Genomic DNA, 26,638 nt, shown 5'->3' with positions numbered 1-26,638 from the left:
TGTGAAAGACTGAGTTTTGATATCACTGTAGTTTTTGTATGTTAGAAATAAATGTCTTTGTTAGAAATAACCAGAGAATGTGTTTATTATATGTGTTTTTCGTGGTTATATGTTAACTAAAGACGCACTCAAAATCGTATAATTTAGTAAACGTCTTCCGCAAGAATAAGGATTTGATAGGATTATTATTTTTCAATAAAATTAATAATTCATTAGCAATAGATCTTTAAAAAAGGCTTGTTCTTAAATATTTCAACCTTTTTATTCGTTATTACTCCTAATATCTGTAGCACTTCGCACATGAATAATTCCAAAAAAATCGGTAATTGTGTTGAACGCTCTTAACATTGTCAACCGATATAATTTTTCGAGATTATGCCTCGATCTACAAATATTTTAGTAGATTTTTATCTTATGGACGAAAGAAATTCCTTTATTTACCCGGACTCACATTTTTATTTCGCATACGACTTATAATTACAGTAAAACTCGGCATCTTTTCGAGTTTTGTACGGCAGCTCTAATCACGGTGACAATTGGGCAAAAATGGCCCATAGTAATGTGCTCAAAAGACTTTGATATGAGCGTTTGCTCATATCCGCGGCTCGCCTGCCCCGCCCACATGCTTCATCAAGTAGAGGGGGATTCCAACATCAATGATCTGTGCTCTCTTTTTAGTGTGAATGAGAATGCAAACGTTCCTTTATCTAGAATTTTTACTCAGTCTACGACTTTCTCCCTATTTTTTGTCTTCTTTTCAAACGGATTATGGTTAGTATGGTAGTAATATAGTAGATAGGTAATCTATGATGGTTACATTGGTCAATGACATTAATGCAGCATTCATGATCATGACATTTATATTTTATTGACACCTATATGTTATTGATCTGTGATTGACACTTGACAGTTGACGTTGACACCACCGGTTAGTTGACGAGGCGAGTAGGAGTTTCAATTTTCAAAAGTTTCAAAATAAATACAATAAATAAATAAAATAGAATATTACGCGTTCCTATAAAAAGTGTATGAACAGCCTTAGTTTAAGTAATAAGTCAGTTGCTTATTTGTATTGAAAAGGACTATGAAAGTACAAGAGTACGCAATAAAATAGGTAACAGCAAGTTCAGATTCCCGTTACTCGAATACTTTCCACGTCAGAATAAGTTGCTTAGGTGGTAGTTTAGATAAATTCAGTGATGCGTAGGGCTAAAGGATACCAGGATCTAGACGAGAATGCGGGAGACTCCCGTCCACCGGCACCCCCAATGCCATTACCGCAAGAAATCGAAATGGCCTCCGTTTCGGTAGTCCCTGATGGTATGTCATGAAATTAATCTCATACATTACCTATTTATAATTCACTCATAGAAAAAGCTATACAAATTTTACACCAAAATCCAATACACCTACTCCACCTACATGAGTAATATAAATACATGAAAGAACACAACTGTTAAACAAGAGAAAGTATGTAAAATTAAGTAATCACATACTTTCTACTACTACTAATTTCTTATTAGTTAGCTTGCTTACGAATTCCATTCTATAGTTAAGGCAACTAATCATTGCAATTTAAGCATTTTAGCTATACAAATACAATGTTGTATTCAGCAACTTCATAAAAATGTAGATAGATTTTTCTTAGACAGGCTTTCGCTGCATGCCTGACCAAAATTAATGATGAGTTGGTATGCATTGGCCTAGAATATGCCTTCTCAGTTATTGCTTTAAAGGTGCACTGTTCTTCTTCTTCTTCTCTCTGGGCTGGTTTCCGCACTTAAACGTTTCCGTCTGTTGTGCACTGTTAAAAGTAAGCCAAAATGAAGCCTAGGCTTAGTGTAAGTAAGTTTCAAGCTATTAGTATTTGTAATACATTGTATCTATACCTCTATACTAATATCATAAAGAGGTAATGTTTGTAAGTTTGTTTGGTAGGGGTAATTTCTGGAACTACTGAACAGATTTTGAAAGTTATTTCACCAGTAGAAAGCTACATTATTTCTAAGTGAGCTACGCTTGTGAAGCAGGGGCGGATCACTAGTCAAGTATAAACCAAATAAAAGGACTTGTTAGCTTTGTAGCAAAACAAAATGTGTTCATGAACAATAATAATAATAATAATTAGTATTTTCAATTTTCAAAGTAAGATAACTATACCAAGTGGGTTATGTTAAAAAATACTTGAGTACAGAATCCTCAGTGTGTGAGTCTGACTTGCACTTGGCCGGTTTTTTCAGATACATTCACTGTGACACAAGCTGTAAACGCATTGGGTTTTGGCTGGTTCCAAGTTAAGTTATCACTGTACACTGGCTTGTGTTGGATGGCTGACTCAATGGAGATGACCATACTGAGCATATTGTCACCAGCTCTGCACTGCGAATGGAATATCAGCAAGTAAGAATAGAATATATTTTTATTCAAGTAAACTTATACAAGTGCTATTGAATCGTCAAATAGTTGTATTTACCACTGGTTCAGAATGCAGTCCCTCCCTAGAAGAACTAGCAAGTAACTCGGCGATTGCTCTTGTCTAGTGTTCAATTTAAAATTTCTTCTTTAAAATTTTTTTCTTCTCTTGCTTTTCTTTTTATATAGGGTATGTAGATTAAAAGCAGTATTACTTAACTGTAAGTACAGTTTTATTTTGTGAATATTTTTTTCAGGTACCAACAGGCCCTTACCACTACAGTTGTTTTTATGGGAATGATGTTAAGCTCTACATTCTGGGGCAATATCAGTGATAGATATGGAAGGAAAACTGTAAGTAATATCACTTAATAATACCTTACAGGTTACTTGCTTTAATGGTGGAGGAAAACGTCGTGAGGAAACCTGCATGCCTGATAATTCTCCATAATGTTCTCAAAGGTGTGTGAAGTCTACCAATCCTCACATGGCCAGCGTAGACCAAAACCCTTCTCACTCTGAGAGAAAAACCGTGCTCTGTAGTGAGCCGGCGATGGGTTGATCATGATGATGATGACAGGTACTGAAGGCTTACTCTGCAAAATTGTTAATTAGATAATAACTCTTGTTAAAGTGCAATTCAGCTCGCACAGCACTACAGCAGAGTGAACTAGAGTGAGGAAACTCTTGGTTTGATCGTGAATCGCGATATGTCAAATATTAGGCTCTAAAAGAAAAATAGGGCTACTTTGGGGCTAACTGCCTCAAATGTCCTGACATTTGAAGCCTGCCAGTGACGTTGAAGCCTTGACGTTTTGTTAGAAGTTCCCTATCTGTTATGAACTGTGTATAACAGTCTAAAGTTTAACAAACTCCTCTCTTTCTATCGCGTGAACTCTTATAATATATCTCTTTCTTATGAGATCAAAGGGGATCAGAAGCCGCCGTCTGGTACTTGTCACGCGTCGTCATTGGGTCTCGGGTCACGACCAAGTGGGCCCAACCTGTAAAATAAGTGTAAGCACTTGAGCACTGTAGTATTATGTTTGTCAGCTCCTCATAATTCTAAAACAACACAATACATTTTTTATATTTTTCAAATATTTCAGGCTCTCAGCATGTGTGGAGTGTTACTATTTTACTATGGATTGTTAAGCGCCATTGCTCCCAACTTCCTTTGGCTGCTATTTTTGAGAGGACTTGTTGGATTTGCAATAGGATGTGTGCCACAATCGTTAGTATAAAATTTCTTACTAGTAAATACACACTTTAGTACTAGTATTATGAACTGTGATCAAATATCCTGTGGGAACTCTTTGGTTTCCCAGGATAAAAAGTAGCCTACGTCACTCTACAGGTAGGTATGAAAAAATCACGTCGAAAACCACGTCTATTCGTTGCTCCGTTGCGACGTGATTGAAGGACTAACCAACAAACAAACACTTTTTTTGCATTTATAATATGGGTAGTGATGGGAAAGTTTGTCTAGTGATTGGAAAGTTTGTCTTTCTCCTACCTTTTCACCTATAACGCGTAAAATTCAACGCCTCACGCGCCTTTTTAACTTTTTGTGTCAAATTTCATGTCGAAAGTACGATTTTAGTCCTTATTTTCTTTTTGTAACAAAAATATTTACAGTAAAGAGACAAAAAAAGTTGACAGGGAAGCACTTACCTCTATGAGAGATATACTTCCCTCTTTTCGGAGTTGTGTGCGTTTTAAGTAATTAAATATCACTTGCTTTACCGGTGAAGGAAAACATCGTGAGGAAACCCGCATGGCTGAGAATTCTCCATAATGTTCTCAAAGGCGTTTGAAGTGTACTAATCCGTACATGGCCAGTGTGGTAGACTATGGCCAAAACCCTTCTCACTCTGAGAGGAGACCCGTGCTCTGTAGTGAGCCGGCGATGGGTTGATCATGATGATGATATCCTTTTAACCGATTTTGACGGAATTCGGTATAGATATCAAATTTCATTCAAATCAAATCAAATAAAATGATTTATTCAAAATGGGTAATAAATTACACTTGTTGAAAGTCCATTGTTGCATTTGTAAGAAGATATTTATGTAGTGGCGATAATTTTTACGCGAACTTAAAAACTAAAGCTACGAGGGTTCCAAACGCGCCCAGGTCTGAGAAGAGCCCACAACAAACTCAGCCGGGTATTATTTTTATAATCACAATCAAACTCTAAAACTAAAAATCACAATTACTTATTTTACAATCAAATTAAAGAGTTCCAGTGGGATTAAAAAAATTAAAAAAAATTAAAAGTGGGATTGAAGTCGCGGGCGTCTCTAATTGCTATTAATTGAAAATACATCGACGACCTCCCTGGCGCAGTGGTAAGCGCTGTGGTCTTATTAGTGGGAGGTCCCGGGTTCAATTCCTGACAGGGATTTGGAATTTTATAATTTCTAAATTCTGGTCTGTCTGGTGAGAGGCCTCGGCCGTGGCTAGTTACCACCGTGCCGCCAAGCAATTTAGCGTTCTGGTATGATGCCGTGTAGAAACCAAATGTGTATGGGTTTGTTAAAAACTGCCATACCCCTGCCAGATTAGCCCGCTTCCATCTTAGACTGCATCGTCACTTACCACCAGGTGAGATTGCAGTCAAGGGCTAACTTGTATCTGAATAAAAAATAAAAAATAAAAAATATCTATACCTATTGCCTAGCATTATCCTGATGTTTTTATTGTGCCGTGCCGTGCCCGTGATTGAACCTCGGATCCCTGAAAAGGAGGCCGACGCGACGTCTTAACCACCAGGCTATCATGATGCATAGTGTTAAAACAATTTTATTATTTTTTCAGGGTTACACTGTATGCAGAATTTTTACCAACAAAACAAAGAGCCAAATGTGTTGTTCTTTTGGATGTAAGTGTTGCTGCCATATAGAAATTCCATACTATTTTTCTTTTGTCACCAGAAAAAATCTACTTCTCAGGCTGTTAAAGTTCTTGTTTATGCTAGACTAGCTTATGCTCGCGACTTCGTCTGCGTGGACTACACAAATTTCAACCCCCTATTTCACCCCCTTAGGGGTTGAATTTTCAAAAATCCTTTCTTAGCGGATGCCTACGTCATAATAGCTATCCGCATGCCAAATTTCAGCCCGATCCGTCCAGTAGTTTGAGCTGTGCGTTGATAGATCAGTCAGTCAGTCAGTCACCTTTTCCTTTTATATTTAGAAAGATGTACTTTAAGATTATAAACTTATAGATGAGACAAATAATAAGTGATTTGTTTAATAAATAGTTAATAACGAATCAGTTATTAGTTATTTGGGCTGGCTTTGGGTGGTTTGAATTATGAAGAATGTTCTTCATAGGTGTCGTTTTAGCAAAAGATATGTATTCAGATTCAGATTCAGATTTTTTTTTTTTTTATTGTAATATCGCGCCAGTATTAAAGTATTATGCGTATTGAGATTTTTAAGTGTCTTTAGGGTTCCGTACCTCAGAAGGAAAAAAGGAACCCTTATAGGATCACATCGTTGTCTGTCTGTATGTCTGTCTGTCTGTCAAGAAAACCTATAAGTGACCTAGAATCATGTTTGGTAAGTACTATTCTTATAGCACAAGTAAAGGAACAAATCTGAAAGCCATGAATTTGTGGTTACAGCACAAAAAAAATATTTTCAATTTTCAAAATAAGATAACTATATCTAGTGGGGTATCATATGAAAGAGCTGCACATTCTAAAACAGATTTTTATTTATTTTTATGCATAATAGTTTTTGATTTATCGTGCAAAATTTCGAAAAAAATATCCGAGTACAGAGCCCTCGGTGCGCGAGTCTGACTCGCACTTGACCGGATTTTTTTGGTATTAATACATATTACATATTTTTCCAGTGTTTCTGGGCGCTCGGTGCTTGTTTAGAAGTGGCGTTGGCGCTGGTCGTGATGCCGACCCTCGGAGTGCACTGGCTGTTAGCCCTATCAACCATACCTTTGCTGATATTTGCTATCATATGCCCTGTAAGTATTTCAATGTTACAAGTTATTTAAACCAAAACAGCAGTAAACCTAGTTCAAGGCAGCATGACTCGAAAAGTTCCATGGTTAAATTCGTACTAATATTATAAATGTGAAAGTGTGTCTGTCTGTCCGTCTGTCTGTCTGTCCGTTTGTCTCCCTGTCTGCTAGCTTTACATGACCCAACTGTTTGACCAATTTCGATGAAATTTGGTACAGAGATAGCTTGCATCCCGGGGAAGGATATAGGCTACTTTTAATCCTAGAAAATCGAAGAGTTCCCACAGGATTTTAAAAAGTCTAAATCCACGCGGACGAAGTCGCATGCATCATATTTTAGTAAAGTATAAACAACACATAATCAGGATTTCGTCTGATGTCGTCTGTCCACCTAGTGGGGGGTCTTCCAACACTGCGTCTTCCGGTGCGAGGTCGCCATTCTAGCACCTTGGAGAGACCTATGTCCAGCCGTGGACGTCTATTGGTTGATGATGATGATGATGAATCAGGATTTTTCGCTAAGTGCATTGGCCGTAGTTCATCATCATCAACTAAGTACTTAGCACAGGTCTCCGTCTAAGATTGAGAAGAGTTTGATCATAGTCTACCAGTACCACGCTAGCCAAGTACAGATTTTCAGACTTCACACCTTTAAGAACATTATGGCAAACTCTTCGCCTGCAGCCCAGGTGGAAGCGGGTGCGTCCTGCAGGGCGGGCAGCGGGCGCGATGCCATATATTCCATGCCGCTCGGCACCCGTTCTCGATTAGGACACGTCAGCGCATCTTCCTTACAATTTCTTGTAAATATTAACAGTTTGTTCTACACGCTGGCACCCATTCCCATCTGGGCCGCAGATTTAGGCATGAAGGTTTCCTCGCATTGTTTTCCTTTACCATCAAAGTAATTTAATTGGAAAAAAATTATTTCTTCGAACGTAGATAATTTCAAAAAGTTGAAGTGTTTGTCCAGGATTGAACTACTAAAATAACTTTAAGTATGATACCACACCTTTGAACAGTGTTACAATTATCTCAATACTTTATTATATTATGTAGGTACTTCTAAGATTATGTTGAAAAATGTATAGCACGCGACAGGTCGAGATGGCTATCGGAGAGGGAATGCCCCGCACATCCGCACAGTCCCCGTGCTAACCTGGTGCGGGGGACGTGCGGGTGTGCGGGTCGTCACCCCACCTCATACCCCGATTGCTATCTCAACCTGTCGCGTACTATACTTTCATTCATTTAAAATTTAAATGTTGTTTAACAGCCATGCTCACGGATTTGGTTAAGGTAGGTAAAACCACGGTAAAACATTTTACCACGACTGCTGAAATATCTCTTAAGGCGAACTGATCGGAGGATCGCAAAGGCGAATGTATCGAAAAGTCTAAGTCGCCCGAGCGCCACGCTTTTTATAAATATCTCTGTTACCATATAATAATACCGTAATCTCTTAGTGTATAAAACGTTGAACGTAAATACGAAATTTTGTTAAAATTAGTTTTATATCAATCGAATAAAAATGGTTTTTCTCCTAAAAGTCGTGTAAAAAATGCGTATTTTGGGCTTGATGCTTTTAACATCCGAAATGTGTCTTAGTCTGCATCAACACTTAACACCAGTTGAGATCGCAATCAAGGGCCAACTTGTAATGGAATTTAAAAAAAGTGATTTTTTATTATTGTTTTAGTGGTTACCAGAGTCAGCCAGATTCCATGTTGCAAGCGGACAGCCAGATAAAGCCTTAGAAACGCTTGAGAAGGTACGTTCATGTTTTGTTTTATTGGATCAATTTAATACTGCTGTTTCAAAAAACATTGATTTTAAAGTGAAATTTTAAAGAATCTAAATTTCAATTCTGCTGTGATAGCCTAGTGGTTAGGATGTCCGCCTTCTATTCGGAGGTCGGGGGTTCGATCCCGGGCACGCACCTCTAACTTTTCGGAGCTATGTGCGTTTTTAAGTTATTAAAATATCACTTGCTTTAACGGTGAAGGAAAAGATCGTGAGGACACCTGCATGCCTGAGAGTTCTCCATAATGTTCTCAAAGGTATGTGAAATCTACCAATCCGCACATGGCCAGCGTGGTAGACTATGGCCCTTCTCACTCTGAGAGGAGACCCGTGCTCTGTAGTAAGCCGGTGATGGGTTGATCATGATAATGATGAAATTTTAATTCACTTGTTAAATTATAATTTAAAAATACCTATAATTAATACTCTGTAGCCAGCCAATTTTTACCCGGTCTTCTGTAACTTTAGTAAAATGTAAAGAGGTTAGCCATAGATTTTGGTATCAAAAAACCTTAGTTTTAACATTGATATAACTATAATATGTTTCCCAGAACTTTGCCCGCGTGGATTTTGGTTTTTAAAATCCTTTGGAAACTGTTTAATTTCGGAAACACCTGGGGAATTCCCCCGGAATTCAAGCCATCTCTGTACCAAATTTTGTCAAAATCGGTTCAGCGTTTTATATTTTTAAAATATCGTGCGAACTCTTTGATTAAAAATTAAACTATGTGTGTCTCCGGCATGTTTATCTTTGTAACAAACGTCAAAATCTGTTAATGGGCCGTGAAAAGTCAACATACACATACGTTTTCGTATTTATAATACTATTATAGAATTATAATGGCGCCGATTCTCTTCTTTAAACTTTTAGACTATCTATATCTTTTTCTTTTTAATATTGCTAATAAAGGGACGGAACATGAATTTTACATTTAAAGACTAAATTTTAGTGCACGCTACAAATTTAAACAATAGGCTCGCGACTGGAAGCTTATGTCACGAGGTTTGACAGCTCTAAATTAAATTTAAAACTGTCAAACTGTATCTGTCTTTTTCTAAATGCATTAGTAAGAAGAGGATGCGAATACTCTAAAATTTAGGTGTGCACAGAATCAGTACCAATATTAGTGTAGAATGAGTATGGATTTGTTTACAAATGTTTAAGATAGCGCAAGACAACGGTCGGCCCATGTTGCTCGGCCGCCTGGTGTGCGACGACTCAGTCGGCATCGGTCAGCGCGGACGTCTGAAACATCTCCTCATACCGCAACTGAGGAACACTAGCCTTCTTCTCTGGGTTATATGGTACGTAGATACATTGAATAATGACCATGACGTTCGGTCGGGCCATGATGCTTAGTCGCTTGGTGTGCGACGACTCTAATGAAAAATAATGTCTATCTTTATGTTTTAAAAGCGGATATAACGCGTAATATTTAACTGCTCACGCGCCATTTGAAGTTTTTGTGTCAAATTTCATGGCTAACGTACGATTTTAGTCCTTATTTTAAAGGTGAACCGCACTTTTGACATTACAGTTGACCCATAGAGTTAAAATGGCGCGTGAAGAGTCATTTTGTACGGACTATACTCGACTTTTCTATCTATCTATCCTTGCTGTGCCAATGATAGATACATAGATAGAAAACTTTGTTGCACACAAAACAAAAAGGAAAACACAGAAACTTTTTTTCTTCAAATACAACATTGACTGCCATCTATTACCTGGTGGTAAGGTGGTAAGTAAGCAGTCTTAAGGTAGTAGTGGGCTAAACTGGAAGGGTGTGGAAGTTTCAATCAACCCATACCCTTTGGTTTCTACACGGCATCGTAACTGAACGCTAAATCACTTGGCGGCACGGATTTGCTGGTAAGGTGGTAACTAGCCACGGCCGAAGCATCCCACTAGACCAATTGTACATCATGATCACCCCATCGCAGGCTCACTACAGAGCACGGGTCTCCTCTTAGAGTGAGAAGGGTTTTGGCCATAGTCTACCACGCTGGCCATGTGCGGATTGGTAGACTTCACACACCTTTGAGAACATTATGGAGAACTCTCAGGCATTCAGGTGTCCTCGCGATGTTTTCCTTCACCGTTAAAGCAAGTGATATTTTAATTACTTAAAAACGCATATAACTCCGAAAAGTTAGAGGTGCGTGCCCGGGATCGAACCCCCGACCTCCGATTGGAAGGCGGACGTCCTAACCACTAGGCTACCACAGCTTCAGACCAATTGTACAACTAAAAACTATTGTGTGCGGCGGCGGCCAATCTCCACCAGGCAATCTTTGGTGAGAGGAGAGAAAGGATTTTGGAAGAAGCCATAAGTCAATTGACGATCACAGTCGCGCGTCTCTGTCGCCGCCGCCGTCGCGGTCGCGTGTCTCTGTCGCCGCGGTCGCGGTCGCGAAGCTCAAAGTCGGACATTCTGATGCAGGATGTCCTGCGCCTTCTGCTACTACGGGCTGGTGCTGATGACGACAGAGCTGTTCGAGACGGATGCGGGCGGTGGCGAGGCGTGCGCTGCCGACTGCCGCCCGCTGCAAACTACCGACTACATGGACTTGCTATGGACTACTTTGGCTGAATTTCCTGGTATGTTCACTGTTATTAAGGCCGAACGATATGTATAGTTCGCGACAAGTTGTGATGGCAATCAAGGTTTGAGGCGGGGTACGCCCCGCACACCCGCGCTCGCCCGCACCTGGTTAGTGCGGGAGCTGTGCGACACGGTTAGTGCGGAAGCTGTATCGGGGCATTCCCTCCCCGATTGCCTCATATTTTAAAATCCTGATTACGAATTCAAAAAGAGCGACTTAATGACACATATATACATATGATTGGTTGGCAAAATAATCAAAAATTATGCTTTGATACCATTTTTTTTCCATTAAAGTACAGTTCGGTCTGGCTTTGCATTACAGCTCTGGATTCTAGCTGTTTGAGCCTCAGTCGTAATAGTCTCTAAGCTGTAAATTTTGAGTGTTATAAGTCCCGCAAATTGCTAATGCACGTTGCTAGTTACGTCAGCACTAGACTGAAGTTTCGAGCTGATGGTATATTTTTACTTAAATATATGTCAAATGTCGTCATTTCGATGTTGATGAGACATGGTTCCAGCGCAATAGCAATTTGCGGGATTTATATCTACTTATATATTTTTTCAATTACTATGCGACAAAATTCTAAGCGGAAATTCTGGTTTTATTTTAAGACAGAATGACCGGGCGCCTTGTCTGCGCAGATATGACGCTCTCCCAATATCTCTTTAAATAATACTTTTGGCGGTCATCATTTTTCTAATTCCAAAATTTATTCTTCAGGTATTTTCGCTACGATATTTATAATAGAAAAGTTTGGACGTAAGAAAACGATGGCAACTCAGTTCGTCATTTTTGCTATCTGTGTATGCGCTTTAATTTACAATACGAAGTAAGTGTTAACGTTATTTTTTTTATGATAACTTATGTACCACATACCATAGCAGATGTAATTAATAACTAGCCCTATTAAGAGCGATTACGCTAGTCGTCTGGCAACTTGGTCGACAGCGACCAAAGGGCCCCATATACGGTACGGTACGATTCGTCGCTTCGATCAGTTTTAAGAAAATCGTGACAATCCATCGCTTCAAAAATGCCGTTCACACACGAAACGATTGGTCGTTACGATCGATCATTTACTTGTCCCAAATGGAACGATAAAAACACGCTCAAATAATTCAATATGTGCCCTATGAAATGGAAAATGAACTTCTTTTCCTTACTTATGAGGCGGTAACTTTGATTCGGCACAGAAAAAAGAAAATCTAGAAAAGTGTGTGTCACATTATAATATCATTCTTTATTACTGATAGATATTTATTAAAACTTCGTTTCTTTCAGTCGGACATTCCTAACCTGCATTTTGTTTTTGGCGCGCGGTATCATCGCCGGACTATTCCAAGCAGCTTACGTTTATACACCAGAGGTAAATTAGTAATGATATCCTAAAGATAGACAGCAACTCTAAGCCTAGCCTAGTCTATAGAGCGCACTTTCATTTTGCTCAAACTTAAGACGACATTAGAAGGAAACAGCGCTACAACACTGACATAAATCTGTCTCGAAAATAAATAAAAATCATAGCTGCCCCGGCGTACTTCGTAACAGTCGATTCTTTTTCAGGATTTTTTTTTAAATTTTTCTCTCTGTAAGAACCATCCCCGTACTTCAAGGAATATTATGGAAAAAGAATTAGCGAAATCGGTTCAGCTGTTCTCGAGTTCTCGATTCATTTTTATATATAGAGATTATTCTCTTTAATAATGAATTCTAGCCCCATAAACTACCACTATACAAAAAATCACATCATTTTATTACTACAGTCCAAGACCCAATTCTGCAAGTGACGCGCGACATAGTTGTTTATCTCAAAGCAGCTTAGTGTACCAATATTTCTTGTTGTAGGTATACCCTACGGCGTTAAGGTCGACCGCAGTCGGCGCGTGCAGTGGAGTCGCGAGACTTGGCGCCATGATAACGCCTTATGTAGCTCAGGTGAGTTCATCTTTACGACTATCTGATCCGCCCCCGGCTTCGCTCGGGTGAAATTTGATCATTATCATCATCATGAATATGATTAACCCATCGCTACCATGTCACGATCGAAATCACCTCGATTAGTTGATGCTCGCTCACTATTGGCTACAATGCATCGTTGCAACAAGAATTTACGACTATCTGATCCGCCCCCGGCTTCGCTGGGATGAAATTTGATCATTATCATCGTCATGATAATGAAAAAATTCAAGTGGCAATGGGCAGGGCACATAGTTCGTACAACCGATAGACGTTGGGGTCCCAAGGTGCTAGAATGGCGACCTCGCACCGGAAGACGCAGCGTTGGAAGAAGACGTTGCCGGAACGAGCTGCAGGTCAAATCCACGCTCTTTTATCATTTAGATAATCTTCAATTGTGTAATATGCTTTAGGAAGAGCTTTTTCAGAAGCATATTTTTAATTGATTTTTTAAACTTGTGCAAAGGTAATACATACGGATACATACGGATCTCCTCATTTCTGATTTGATCACGTAGAGAAACGGAAGACGCAGCGTTGGAAGACCTCCCACTAGGTAGACAGACGACATCAGACGAGTCGCAGGGAGCCGCTGGATCCAGGCGGCGCAAGACCGTGGCGTGTGGAAGTCCCTACAAGAGACCTATGTCCAGCAGTGGACGTCTATTGGTTGATGATGATGATGATGATGATGATCAACCCATCGCTACCATGTCACGATCGAAATCACCTCCGATTGGTTGATGCTCGCTCGCTATTGGCTACAATGCATTGTTGCAACAAGAATAGCACAAATTCAGCCAATCACAACAATTGAGATTGTGATAATGATTGATGCAGGTTTTACGAAATCGCCCTACTGATTCCAGGTGCTGCTAAAGAACTCTATAACGATAGCGACAGCTGTATACTCCGTGGCGGCTCTGATAGCGGCGGTCGCGTGCGTCGCCTTGCCGATAGAAACCAAAGGCAGAGAGATGAAGGAAACTGTTACAGCTACTGGTTTATAAATAACTAGCCCATGCCCGCGACTTCGTCCGCGTGCATTTACGTTTTGGAAATCAAAAAACAATCACGTCGATCCGTTGCTCCATTGCGGCGTGATTTATAGACAAACGAACAAACAAACACACATTCACATTTATAATAGAAATTTAGGTATATGACAGACGAAGACGAAGGAATTATTATTTTTTACCAATAATACTATTAACTTTATGTACAGTACCCGGCAGAAAATATTGTACATTTTATCTTTAGAAAGAGACAGCAGTTTCGTAGAATGTTGTCGTGTCGTGACAAAACGTCACATAGGTACGAGTAACAGAGACAACGCTCTACAAAGCCGAAATCTCATTCTATAGGTCGATGTACAATAATACTTCTTGCCGGCTACTGTAAGTATACTTAGCCTTTACATAATAATGCTGAAAGTGTCTAGATGGTCACAAGTGGCCATTTTTTACTAACAATGATCCTATAAGGGTTTTTTCTCTAGAGATATGGAACCCTAACTATCCAGTCACTAGTTTTTATTAGTCTTTAGTTCGTAATCAGAATCGATGCGTGACGTTTATCCGACTTTAACATAAGTTGAATTCGCACGGGTAGAAACAAAATTATTAGTTTTTTTTATTATTCAGATACAAGTTTACCTTGTAGTGGCTTTGGAAGTCGGTTTTTAGAAAATAATTTTTATTTATTACAAGTTTAATTTGTAGTCGCTTTGGAAGTCGGTTTTTAGAAAATAATTTTTATTTATTATCGAACAACCCCTTGAGGCCGTTCTAGATACTTCCAATAATCCTTTTAAGTATTTATCTATATTATAATTGAAAATAATTACTAAACCAGAGCTAATTAATATGATGTACCTAGGTATTTACTTAGTAAGATGTTAAAATGCAATACTCAATTTTGTTATGTTTTTATGCACATACCTAATAAGTAATTATGTAATCTTTAGTTATTTCAGTAAGTGAGTATTTTTATTACTTCAACTTTTATATTTTATATTGTTTTTAATAGAAACTAAGCTAATCTATTGAATTGATATGTTAAGCGAATCTCTTACCTGATAAATTGATAATGAATATTTTTATCAGTATTAATAGCTTAAAGTCGTAGGTTGTGATAAAATTGTACTTAATCGCTGATAGGTTGATTTTTTTTAGTTTTTTCTAACTGATACAATACTAGATTATGCCCGCAACTTCGTTTGCGTGGATTTAGGGAATTTTAGGTAAAAAATCCCATGGGAACTCTTTGATTTTTCCGGTATACAAAGTTGCCTATGTCAATTTCCGGGATGCAAGCTACCTCTGTGCCGAACTTCATTTAATTTGGTTGAACGGGTGGGCGTTTAGGAATCCCGTGGGAACTCTTTGATTTACCGGGATTATAAGTAGCCTATGTCCTTTCCCGGGATGTAAGTGAACTCTGTACTAAATTTCATCAAAATAAGTTAAACTGTTGGGCCGTCAAAAGCTAGGAGACAGACAGGCACACTTTTGTATTTATAATATTAGTATGGATATACAACTTTACATACTGCCTTGCCCTGCGTGGAGTTCGATCTTCGAAGTTCATTATTTTCATTAATTTTATCTCAAAGTAGGGAGGATACCTACCCTACACATTAGTGCTAATAATTGTATATCTGTTACTATCTTCGAATTTTAACTCGTGTCTAATGGTACGATTTTGATAAAAGTTAGATTTTATGCATTTGAATTTTCTTTCGGAATTCCAATTTTATATTAGACATATCGTAACTCATATTACTACTGTTGTTAGGTGTAATGTATAAGTCTCGCAAGTTGCTAATGCGCGTGGCTGCCATTTTAGTGACGTCAGCACTAGACTGAAGTTTCGAGCTGATGCATTTTTACTTAAATATACGTCAAAATGACTTCATTTCGATGTTAATGAGACATGGTTCCAGCGCAATAGCAATTTGCTGGACTTATAACATATTTTAAAATGTGTATCTATTACACATTTGGTGTACCTAGGGCAGGTAAGATCACTATCAGCCTGACCAGAAAAATAAAAAACTTCGCCATGCTGCGGGAAACTAAACTTTCACCTTTAAAATCAAATCAAATCGTGGTTTTGACATGAAAGTTTACACAGGGCTAAAATGGCGAATGAGATCACTAAATGTACCTATGCATTATACATCTCACCAAAGCAGAGCGCATTTGAATATCGAAACAATTTAGCATTTAAGTAGAATGGGATTTAAGAACATTGTTTTAAAGCTCAAGTTCGTCCACACATCTACAGCGGTTACTCCAAGCTGAAACTTTGCCAAGTAAAATTAATAGTACTGAATTTTCGACTTTAAATCAAGGACTTTTAGATCCATTTTACTCTGTCGTTATATCATAGTTTCGACACACGAATTTTATCAACGTTGGTAAGACGTAAAATCTCATACTAAGCATACTGACTAGGCATGCGGATAGGTTTGCTTCTGTTACCATACGCAAATTGCGGCGCTGAAAAAACTTGTGGTGTGTTGCAAGTTGTGTTGTGTTGCAAGTTGCAACTCAATCTGGCGCAAATCATGACGATCAACGAATCTTGACCCGAACGTCAATGCGCACGTCTTCATATAAATTGTAGGACTTCATTGCCACTCGCAACACATCTCAACCAAGGGATGTGACTGCAGTCTTAACATAATATTAATTTAATAGTTGACTTCTCGAATACAAAACATTATAAATATAAGTAAGCATTTTATTATCTTTGAGGTACATAATTTAATTTTAAAAAAAAATTACGAGCCGATTTTTCAATCATCAAATAACTTTTATCTGAGGAACAAATTGAGATTTTGTCAGTTTTTGTATAGCAAATCTGTCTAAGTTTTTTTGGCGATTGAAAAATCAGCTCTAAATCAACTTGACATTGTAATCTCTCTATTGCGTCCATTCTGTGGCTGTTTATGTACGTACGGTCTATTAAATAAGCTGTTTTCTTATATTAACATTGAATAGATAGATAAGTATTTATTGTAATTTTTTATTATTTTATAACATTGTAAGAATAACTTAATACCAAATATTATCATTTATTTTACAAGAACGTGCTAGTTTATTTGCACTATAGATTAAGTAAGATATACACTTTTTTATTTTTTTAATAAAAATGCACAGCTTTTTATTTAGTTTTTTAATTATTTAGAACTAAGTGCCCACAAATTTGTCCGTATGGATTCAGGCATTTTTTAAAATTCCGTTGAAACTCGTTTGAATTATCGGGGTAAAATTAGCCTTTATGTCTGTTTTCGGGATGCAAGCTAAATTTTGACAAAATCGGTTAAACGGATGGACCGTGAAAAGGTAACAGAAGATACCCTTTTGCACTTATATTGGTATTGATTAAGGCTATCCTGCATCGAAAATTATTTGCAACACCCACGCGTCGCGAAACGGCGTAATCTAATATTGTGTGATTGTGTGGGATGCTGTGCCATTTATATTGGTAATACTTATCATCGATCTGATAACGAAAATAGACTTGAGGTTAGAGTTCGTCCTTACATCGACAGTCAGCGGCCCAAGCGGAAACTTTGTGAAGTAAAAATGTTGAACGCACCCGCAGCGCGGAGCTCGTCAGAATAATTGACATCGAGCCCTAGGGTCCTAGCCAAGCCAAGTCCCCTAACCTGCGAAATGCTGGTTAGTAGGTAACTCATCACTGGGATTAGGGGCACCGGCGCGTTACCCTGCGCCCGCGGTAGAGACCACGCCTCGAGAACCGTACGATCGCATCGGCCAATTGGGGTACGGGTACCTACTGGTAAATAATTTCAAAATGGCCAGTTCAAAAAACACCGATCAAGTGCGAATCGGATTTGCACACGAAGGATTCCGTATCGTACAAGATATATAACACTTTTATGTGCGACACGGTTTTAATTAAATTAATTAATTAAACCTAATTATTAGTAATTTATGAACACATTTTAATTTTGTTTTGTGATGTGATGTAACCACATGTTCATGTTTAGATAAGGTTTAGATTCCCTTTGCTTTTCTCTTGACAGACACGACAGACATAACGAAGTGATCCTATAAGGGTTCCTTTTGAGGTACGGAACCCTTAAAATTAAATGTTATTTTTTGTACGATGGTAGGGAACCCTTTGTGTGCGAGTTCCGACTAGCACTTGACCGATTTTTCTTATGTCTACCGACGCTTCAGAATTCAGTCACGTGCTGTAATGAATGATGCCTAAATAAAACAAAGGTCCAATCTATTAGAACATTATTTATTAAGAATTTTAACACTAAATTTTTCACCAAACATGATCACACAAAAATTCATTACACCCGTCACTCGTACACAACATGAACACAAATTATTTCACTACTGTGTCTAATCTATAAATGCCTAAAAGTGCTTAATTTTTCGCCTACGTGATATTTATAAAACAATTTTAACTTTCCATATGCAGGGTAAATAATGTTATAATATGTTAAACAATTTGACAATATTTAATTAAAGCAAGATAAGTCATCATTAAAATCAAAATCACAGTAGGTACCTACCTACAGTGTTTATGTTAACCTCTAGGTACCTATGGAACTAAAATAAATCCACTGGTAAAATCATATCAGTATTCAAATAACCCTACACAGACGTACTTACAACCAAACTAAATCAGTCAGATAATGGCATATCATAATATCTTATTAATTACCTACTATAAGTATTTCCGAGGTTACACCTGCACTAGCTCACATCATCAAGTTGTAGTACATGACTATTAAGTCACTTTATAACAAAAAAATTAATATGATAACGGGTAGGTACTCTCTCCGGTCGTTCCTTCATTGTTGAAGATCGTGGTCCTGGCAAACTGCCCTCGAATGGATTATGCAATTCCAGATAACGGGTACACACCAAGATTAATTTGATATTTTTATTAATCGATATTTCAACCCAATTGGGTATTTTATTACTTTTGAATTTGATTATATTATTACTTTATTATTAACTAGGTTAAAAATAATGACGTACGCTGAAAAAAATATTAAAATCTAACAAAGATTTACAAAGTTACAGGAATTTTAATTTTGGAGTGGGAGGGTCTTCTATCCCTTTCTCGCAAAACGAAAATTTGTATGAAGCGAAAAGAACAAGAAAGAGGGTAGTTCGCTACTGCCTATGACAGCTCGAACTTCATCTCTCGCAGCACCGCAGTCCCGTCGAATTACATTGTCCACAGATCCTCCTATAGACAGTGTCGTGTCGTGGATGAGGTAACGACTCTGTGATGGGGAATACGACGCAGAGAGAGCCTCCTACAAAAATCTATACCTACCTACCCTAGTTCTGTAATTTTCCACAATTCAGTTTTCACTTGCACTGATTTGTTTCAGTGTAGATGTAACCTTAAGAATACTAATATTGTAATTCTTCATTATTACAGAAGTTGTGATTTTTTTAATATTTGAATTATAATAAATTAAGAATAGGTACTGGCTAAGTTGCTAACAGATATTATATTCCCAAAATATATACATCTCATAGCCTTCTTGTATACATTACAAGTGCCTAGTGTATCTAATACTAGATTTAAAATTACATTACCTACTAACTTACATGAAAATGTCTTATGGTGCTAATTTGAGTTTCTCTTGTCTATTATAAAAAAATATACAAACTCAAGAAAAGCCTATAACTTTACAATGGATCTCAAAATATAATAATAGCTAGCACACGACATGCATCCAGACTTAAAACTTTATATTAGTATCAGTTGTTACGACTTTTGCAGCATAAATATATTTGGGTCGGAATATGCCAGACTAGTTTCGAACCCGTCAGGGATTGTTATCCAATAGGCTTCTGCTCGCGACGCGGAGCCCAGGAGATTGCGAGCCGCGCGGATTGCGACACGCAACGCACGCTAAGGAGGGTGAGGCCGAGGGTAGGCGGCTTCTGATCACCTCCCGACGATTCCCGCAGAGCTTCGTCGCTGGCACCGTCAGTCCAGACATGCGAAACTAGTCGGGCATACTCCGACGGTACATTTAATATATTTATAATTAATATATAACTCATGATAGTTTAGACTTATGTAGTAGATATTAAATTAGCGGCAGCCTATGATCAACAAGAAATCGCAGGCGGCAGCTGTCATAATTAACCAAGTGTATAATTTCTGAACTGGTAATATCGCATTTAAAAAATATATAGGTACAAAAGACACTGAGATAATTACCATAACATTACTTAGGTATTTTTAACTCTAGTCTTTATTAAATTGTGCCAAGCGAGGCAATAGAACTTCCTATACTAATTTAAGATACTTTCTTACAAACATTATAATACTTTTCACTTGACCAGTGCACTAAAATGTGCCTTACAGTATAATAAAGAACGACACATTTAATTTAATAATTGTTCAACCAAGTAATTTTGGATATTGACTGTAAATTGGGAACTGATACTTTCTTAACTTCACAGGAAGGAAAAAACTTGTTTCCTTCAGTTAGATTAAAGTAAAAAATAGTGATGGTATACACCTGCCAGTGGTGAACCTTCGCAAGTGCAGGTAAATGCTTTTTCAAATCTTTGTTCCAAATGAACTATTAATAGGCTTTTTTAATTTAAGGCCCTTTTTGTAAAGTGCCTTAATTTGATTCTAAAGTGATGATAAATTACCGAAAAATTTGCAAAATATTTATTCGACCAATAAGTGCAATAAAAATGTATTTTGCATTTCAAATTCCGCCACAAACGAGAACGTGACGTCACACGGTTTGGTAAGCAACGGTGTTTTCTTTGTGAAATACATTACAATACCCATGTGACGTCACAGTCGGAATTAACATGGCGGCTCCGGTATCATGCCTTTTGGATATTTGTAGAACAGATAAAAGAAGTGAATTTTTTAAAATTAATTATATACCGAAGTTAACATTTTTCGATTGCTTATTGCTAATACTATCTTGTTTATACATTTTTAGATTTTTTCTCACTTGATGTAAAATAGTTAAAAGTTGAGATAGGACATGTTGCCAGTTCAATATCTCAATTTCTCAATTAATTTATAGGTACCTACTACAATTATTTTAATTTTGAAAAAGCAAAGAAAGTAGGTATCCCTACATCTTAGAGGATGTACAATTTTTTCATTCTGCATTTAGTTAAGGTTGATTACAATTTAGCTTAGTGCCCTATACCTTTGCAAAATTCAATAGGCGCTAAGCAAGTACAATACGCGGCAGAAAGTAAAGTAAATCGGCCTTTAGAATGACATTTCGGCTTTGTAGAGCGATGTCTCTCTCACTCATACCTATACGACGTTTTATCGGTCTCAACGACAGAGACAACACTCTACAAATCTGCTATCTCCTTCTAAAGGTCGATGTACATTACTTTCTGCCACGTACTGTAGTAGGTACTTGTTCCTTATTTGAGATCAGAATTATAAGATAAGTCACTATATTTTTTGATATTACTCATAATATTTTTTTAAACTAACTTTAACTACAAGGAGAAAACATAGAACAAACGGTGGGATATTTTCCAAAAAGTTATTAAAATATAGTAACTTGAGAAAGTTAGGTATTGAAGAAAAGATTACCTATAAATTCAGAGGTAATGTAATGTTGACAGCATTTTAATAAGTAAAAAGAATTTATTTGAAATATTCTCAATATAGTTACATACCTAATAACATCATAGATTAAATGATGAAAATATATTAAGTAATGAGTAAGTAATAGTACTTACTTTACTTAAATAAAGCTGCCATGAAATTGTGATGACAAAAACTTTCCTGCTGTGCTATACCTAAAAAGCCTTTAACAGCATAAAATATTTTAAGAATTAAGTAACACCACAAATATATGAAAATTTAGAAAAACAGTTTCTAAAAAATGCTAAGCAATTAAGTAGCAAAGTAGGACCAAAATAAAAACGAACTAAAAACTTGTACCTTTTTTGAAACTTTGCCACATTTTTTGACACCCAAAAACTATTTTTTGCATTAAACAGCCTTTAGAGTTTAGATATAGAACGGCAGTTACTGTATTACAACTCCAGGCAAATGCTAAAAGCAAGCATACCCCTTTCAAAAAGAACTTGTAGAATGTTGCTCATAAAAAAAAACACTTATTTTATTATTTCCATGACCTATTTATAGGAATGATGTTGAATGAGCAACACTGAAAATTATTTTCAAAAAAGGGTGTGGCATGTTGTTAGTATTTGCATGTGGTAAGTAATAATTTTATGACCTAGCCTAGTGCTTTCATTCCATACATTAAGTAATATTAAAATAATTCAATTTATACTTTGTACTAAATAATGCTCAGTCATTTGAATTAAGCATTATTTCAATCATCATCCAATTCTATTACAATTGTTTCAGGATTAAGAGATGCTTTAGTGTATTCTTCCTTTAATTGAGTCAATAGAGTACACTTTGGTATTTTGAGTTCTTCCGCTTCATCTATCAACACTTTCAATTTATGAAGTCTACCAATATCCGGTGCAGTTGGCAACAGAATATTTTTTGTTTCAGTCATCCATTTGTCAAAACTGTTTACTCTGAAGTCAATTGTCTGCAACATAATGTGCAATTCATCCATGTCATAACGATAAAATAAAGTTTTCTTTGCCAAAGCACATGAACAAAACTGTTCAGAGTGAGCATGTTGTAAGCAGGCCATGTGCTTACACTCTGCACATGACACAGATGATAAAAAGCATGTTGTTTTACATACTTCACAGAGTCGTTCATCATCACCGAGCAACTCAAATGCTGTCCTTCGAACATTTGTTAATCCATTGCTTACAATTAGAGCCCTCAATCGTCCTTCTTCTTCTGTCGCGTGAACCAGTTCCTTTTGTGTTTCTAAGGCAGTCTCTAAATCCAGACGATCACCTTCCAATGCCATTTTGCAAATAAGTTCATCGTGTGAAAAAACACAGAACCTTTTTAAATATTTGTAATGTATTATGCATTCACGTCCAACTTTAAGCCAATCAGGAGGGGCAAAGTTAACTGCTTCAGCAAAATTGTAGCCCTGATTAAAGCCAGCATGATAAGCTCTAGGAAATGTTACAACGAATTCCCCTGCATTTTGGTCTGTCCTGTATATTGGCACTCCTGCTGCCATCAATATGTTGGGATTCATTATTGTTACTAATTGGTGCAACAAATCAGGTTGTGTTTTGAAAAGATCAGGAGCTGCTGCTTTCATAGCAGTTTCTAGGAGCTCAGCACCACTACCTGGTACACCATACCAAGTTTTAGATTCACCCCAGTGCAAGTAATTGATTGAATAGCTCCAATGATCTTCATTATGCCAACAAAATGCAGAGAAACACATGCCTACATACATCCATGGTACAGTCATACCCGATATATCTGCATTTATAAATCTTAACACAGACCCTTCTAAAACTGGTAGGTTATTTAAATTCCAGCCTGAATCTACATATTCTTGATCTCCAGGGTATAGATTTAATGATGACTTTGTAGGAAATCCTGAACCATGGTCCATCGAGTGCAAATCTGCACCATATTCCACTGTTACATCCTCTTCAACAGAAGATATTATCCTCCAAAATTCTTTTTCTGCAACGTTTGTTGGCACCAAATGCCCAGACATTCCAAAATAGTCAGATTTAAATTTATCTGCCATATCACCAAATTGTTGTAAAGTATATTCCCTTTCTGCCTGAGCAAAGCCAAACGCTTCAGCCGGTTTATGGACTACTTCAGCAATACAACATGGACAACGCCAGTCACCATCTGGAACCACACTCAATGGTGGTTTCAAACAAAATGTGTGGTAAGTATCTGAACATCCATTACATATCAAAAGTAAATCATCCCTATGATCTTTCTGACAGATGGCACAAATGTAAATGGCCAAAGGATCTAAGTCATATCTAGGTCTCTTTCGAGACTTTGTTATGTCAAATTCTTCATCATTGAGTCCAGGCATTTTTGGGCCAGGGCCATAGCAGGCAAGTCTTCTCAGCTCTCTTGTACGCCTCACTTCTTCAGTATCTATTTTAGGGCAGTCAGGGTCGACTTTAATATCAGAGCCGGTTTTCATTTTTTTGATACTCGTATGTGGTTTCTCAGTCTCATTTTTTATAGATTCTATGCATATTTCCTTAAACATTTCCTTCGCATTTTCACCATCATCTTTAATGTCTGATTTAGTTTCAACCTTCTTCACTGTTTTTAGAATGTCTGCTTTGCTTTTTTCAAATATATCATATGGAAGAAGAATCTTTTCATAATTACTCCTAAGAAAATTCATGGTAATTGCGCTCTGGCTATACCCCATTGTGGCAGCAATCTTACGCCATTTTTTTGGACTGTTGCAATTTTCAAATCCACCTTCTTCATCTACCCAAAATTTTAAGCAGTACAAATCCAGTGTTTTGTTTTCAATCATGGGAATCTTTAATGGCGAACCTTGTAATTCCCAAAACTTCAATATTTTTTCGAGAAACAAAAGTTTTAAGCGAGTAATGGCTTCCAACTCGTTTACTTTTTGAATTCGTGGAACAAATTTTAATTTATCGACATCGAGAGAAAAAGGTGGCTGCCAGCTAGCTGGGGGTTTTATTTTGCAAATGCCTGTCTTTTCCGCTACGGGGCGAATTCTCGCAATATATCCCAATGGGTCCATGAATTCTTCAGGAGTAGGCTCGAATACGGGGGCTTCGGGCGGCGGAGTGAAAGTAAATTCAGCGCTTTTCTGCATAGCATTTTTTTGGATATTTTTGCTATCCATGTTTGTTAGATCTTCTAATCGTCGCCACAACAAAAGAAAATCACACGCGATTTATAGTCCACGCCAAAAGAAATTATAATGCCTACGTGACTTTTCGCCATGTGTAAATGGCTCCTAATATTATAAAGATCGGAGTAGGATTGGCGACCACATTTGATGAGTTTGAAATAAATACCATTTTGTCACTGTTCTATTCACATAGTACACCATTACACCATTGTGCCATTGAATAATATAGATTTTTGATCATTTACTTCACTTTTGTGGACCAAACACCTAAATATCAATATATTTAAACAATACGCAGTTCACTCAATCAATTAATCATGATCACATAATAATTACTCTGATTACCTACGACTGATTGTTCAACTGAAAGTTGAAACAAGCAAACTGAGAAACCGAGTCAGGAACTCAAGTTTTTAGTTTTTTGATCAATCAAGTGGTCACTACTGTTGCTGCTGTAGCCTCACAGAGTACTTTTTACATAGTGTAGCCTGTAAACTGCATAACATGTAAATGTACCTTTATTTTTTGGTTTTTAGGGTTCCACAAAATAAGAAGGGTGTATTTTGTACTATTACCTACTATACCATACCATATCTGTCTGTCAGTGGGATGTATCTCACGAACATAATAGGTGGCTCAAAAGCAAGGAACATAATATTTACTCTAGGGCTCAGAATTCACAATCCATAACATAACAGTATTAGTAAGGAAGGTAGAGTTGAAATTATCACGGAGTGTGTATTTCTATTTTCTATTGCCGCTATAACAACAAATGATCAACAAATAATAATAAACCAAGATGGCGAACTTCAAAATGGCCGCCATGCAAATTAAAAGTATATTATTATTATCCTGTACGGTGATATTATACGGATCCCTTCGTGTGCGAGTTCGACTCGCACTTGACCGCTGGTAGCAGGTAGTGTTGTCATGTCAACTCAATTCTCAAATTATTACAAAATAATGTTGCCATTCTTAGTGATTTGGAGACCCTTAACCGGAAACGAAACAATTGGATTGAAGATTCTAATTTTTAAATTGTTTTTGAAGGGCGAATTAGAGCTAAAGCATCTCAAAACTGAATCATTCAAGAAAGTAAAGTGCAGGAAAAGAAATATCACTTAAATAAAATATCAGAAAGTGAATTCTCGTAGGAGGAAGTTGACAAAATATTCTTAGTTCCATTGTAAAATAGCACCGGATGAAGACTACTAGTCAAATCAGCAACTTTTTATCAAATGTCAAAACGCAATGTTGGCACCATTGCAAATCACACAATAAAAAACCGGCCAAGTGCGAGTCGGACTCACGCACCGAAGGTTCCATACTTTTTTTTTTTCGATATTTTGACAAATCAAAAACTATTAACTATGAATAAAAATAAATAAAAATCTGTTTTAGAATGTACACATAAAGCTCTTTCTCACTTGGTATAGTATCGTACTTTGAAAATTGAAAATAGTTACCTATCTACTAACTAATTATTATTTGTTCGTGAATCCATTTTTTTTATGGAACCACAAATTCGCATTTTTTTCATTTACTTGTGCTATGAGCAGACCGCTCTTTCCCACTGGGCACTGTGGGCATGATCAATAAGGGTCCCCTAGTCCTTGCCAGATCACCACACGATACACTATTTCTTGCATTCATCAATTTAATTACTATTTTTTGTAAATAAATATATCAAAGTTTCGCGCTCGCTTCACTCGCGCTTTCATTTTCTTTTGATTGCTGCCCGCAGCTTAAGACTGCATGTATTTAGATTTTTAAGAATCCTGTGGGAACTTTGATTTTTTGGCATAAAAAGGTTATAATATTGTTCCTTTCCTGGATGCAAGCTATCTCTTAATAATTTGTAAAATATCTTTGAATAAAATTTGTTAATTTTGGTTAAAAATATGCGCCGTGAAAAGGTAACGAATAGGCACACTATTAAAACATACAAATTTTGATATGGCTACGCTCGATTCCTTTAAATTTTTCTGTATTAAACGGAAAAAAAATTCGCTCGTTGCGCTCGTGCTCTTATTTATTGTTATCTATTCCACCTCATTATCAAATTAAAGGTAAAAG

At 37.1% G+C, this 26,638-nt stretch overlaps 2 protein-coding genes across 2 annotated transcripts; one reads left to right on the top strand and one right to left on the bottom strand.

The window, feature by feature from the left end:
• The first annotated feature begins 931 nt into the window (after positions 1-931).
• Positions 932-16,938, top strand: LOC117984776 (synaptic vesicle 2-related protein). Its single transcript, XM_034971425.2, has 13 exons — positions 932-1,320; positions 2,241-2,400; positions 2,670-2,766; positions 3,522-3,646; positions 5,233-5,296; positions 6,277-6,402; positions 8,099-8,170; positions 9,368-9,507; positions 10,644-10,801; positions 11,530-11,638; positions 12,091-12,175; positions 12,655-12,744; positions 13,635-16,938. Exons 1-13 carry the CDS (start codon positions 1,200-1,202, stop codon positions 13,773-13,775), a joined length of 1,488 nt encoding a protein of 495 aa, XP_034827316.1. The 5' UTR covers positions 932-1,199; the 3' UTR covers positions 13,776-16,938.
• Positions 16,939-18,032: 1,094 nt separating this feature from the next.
• On the bottom strand, positions 18,033-25,052 carry LOC117984775 (lysine-specific demethylase 5-like). The gene has a single exon (XM_034971424.2). The coding sequence runs from the start codon at positions 24,551-24,553 to the stop codon at positions 22,130-22,132; it is 2,424 nt and encodes an 807-aa protein (XP_034827315.1). The 5' UTR covers positions 24,554-25,052; the 3' UTR covers positions 18,033-22,129.
• Between the last annotated feature and the right edge of the window lie 1,586 nt (positions 25,053-26,638).

This window comes from Maniola hyperantus, chromosome 8 (assembly GCF_902806685.2).
Source record: "Maniola hyperantus chromosome 8, iAphHyp1.2, whole genome shotgun sequence".
Taxonomy (NCBI): domain Eukaryota; kingdom Metazoa; phylum Arthropoda; class Insecta; order Lepidoptera; family Nymphalidae; genus Maniola; species Maniola hyperantus.
The sequence above is the reverse complement of the archived record's forward strand: the minus strand, read 5'-3'. Positions and strand labels throughout refer to the sequence as shown.

Coding starts and splice junctions, on each gene's coding strand:
- LOC117984775 (XM_034971424.2), bottom strand. CDS start 24,553: ATGGATAGCAAAAATATCCAAAAAAATGCTATGCAGAAAAGCGCTGAA.
- LOC117984776 (XM_034971425.2), top strand. CDS start 1,200: ATGCGTAGGGCTAAAGGATACCAGGATCTAGACGAGAATGCGGGAGAC. Junction 9,508..10,643: donor CTTCTTCTCTGGGTTATATG/GTACGTAGATAC, acceptor ATTCTGATGCAG/GATGTCCTGCGCCTTCTGCT. Junction 12,176..12,654: donor CTTACGTTTATACACCAGAG/GTAAATTAGTAA, acceptor TTCTTGTTGTAG/GTATACCCTACGGCGTTAAG.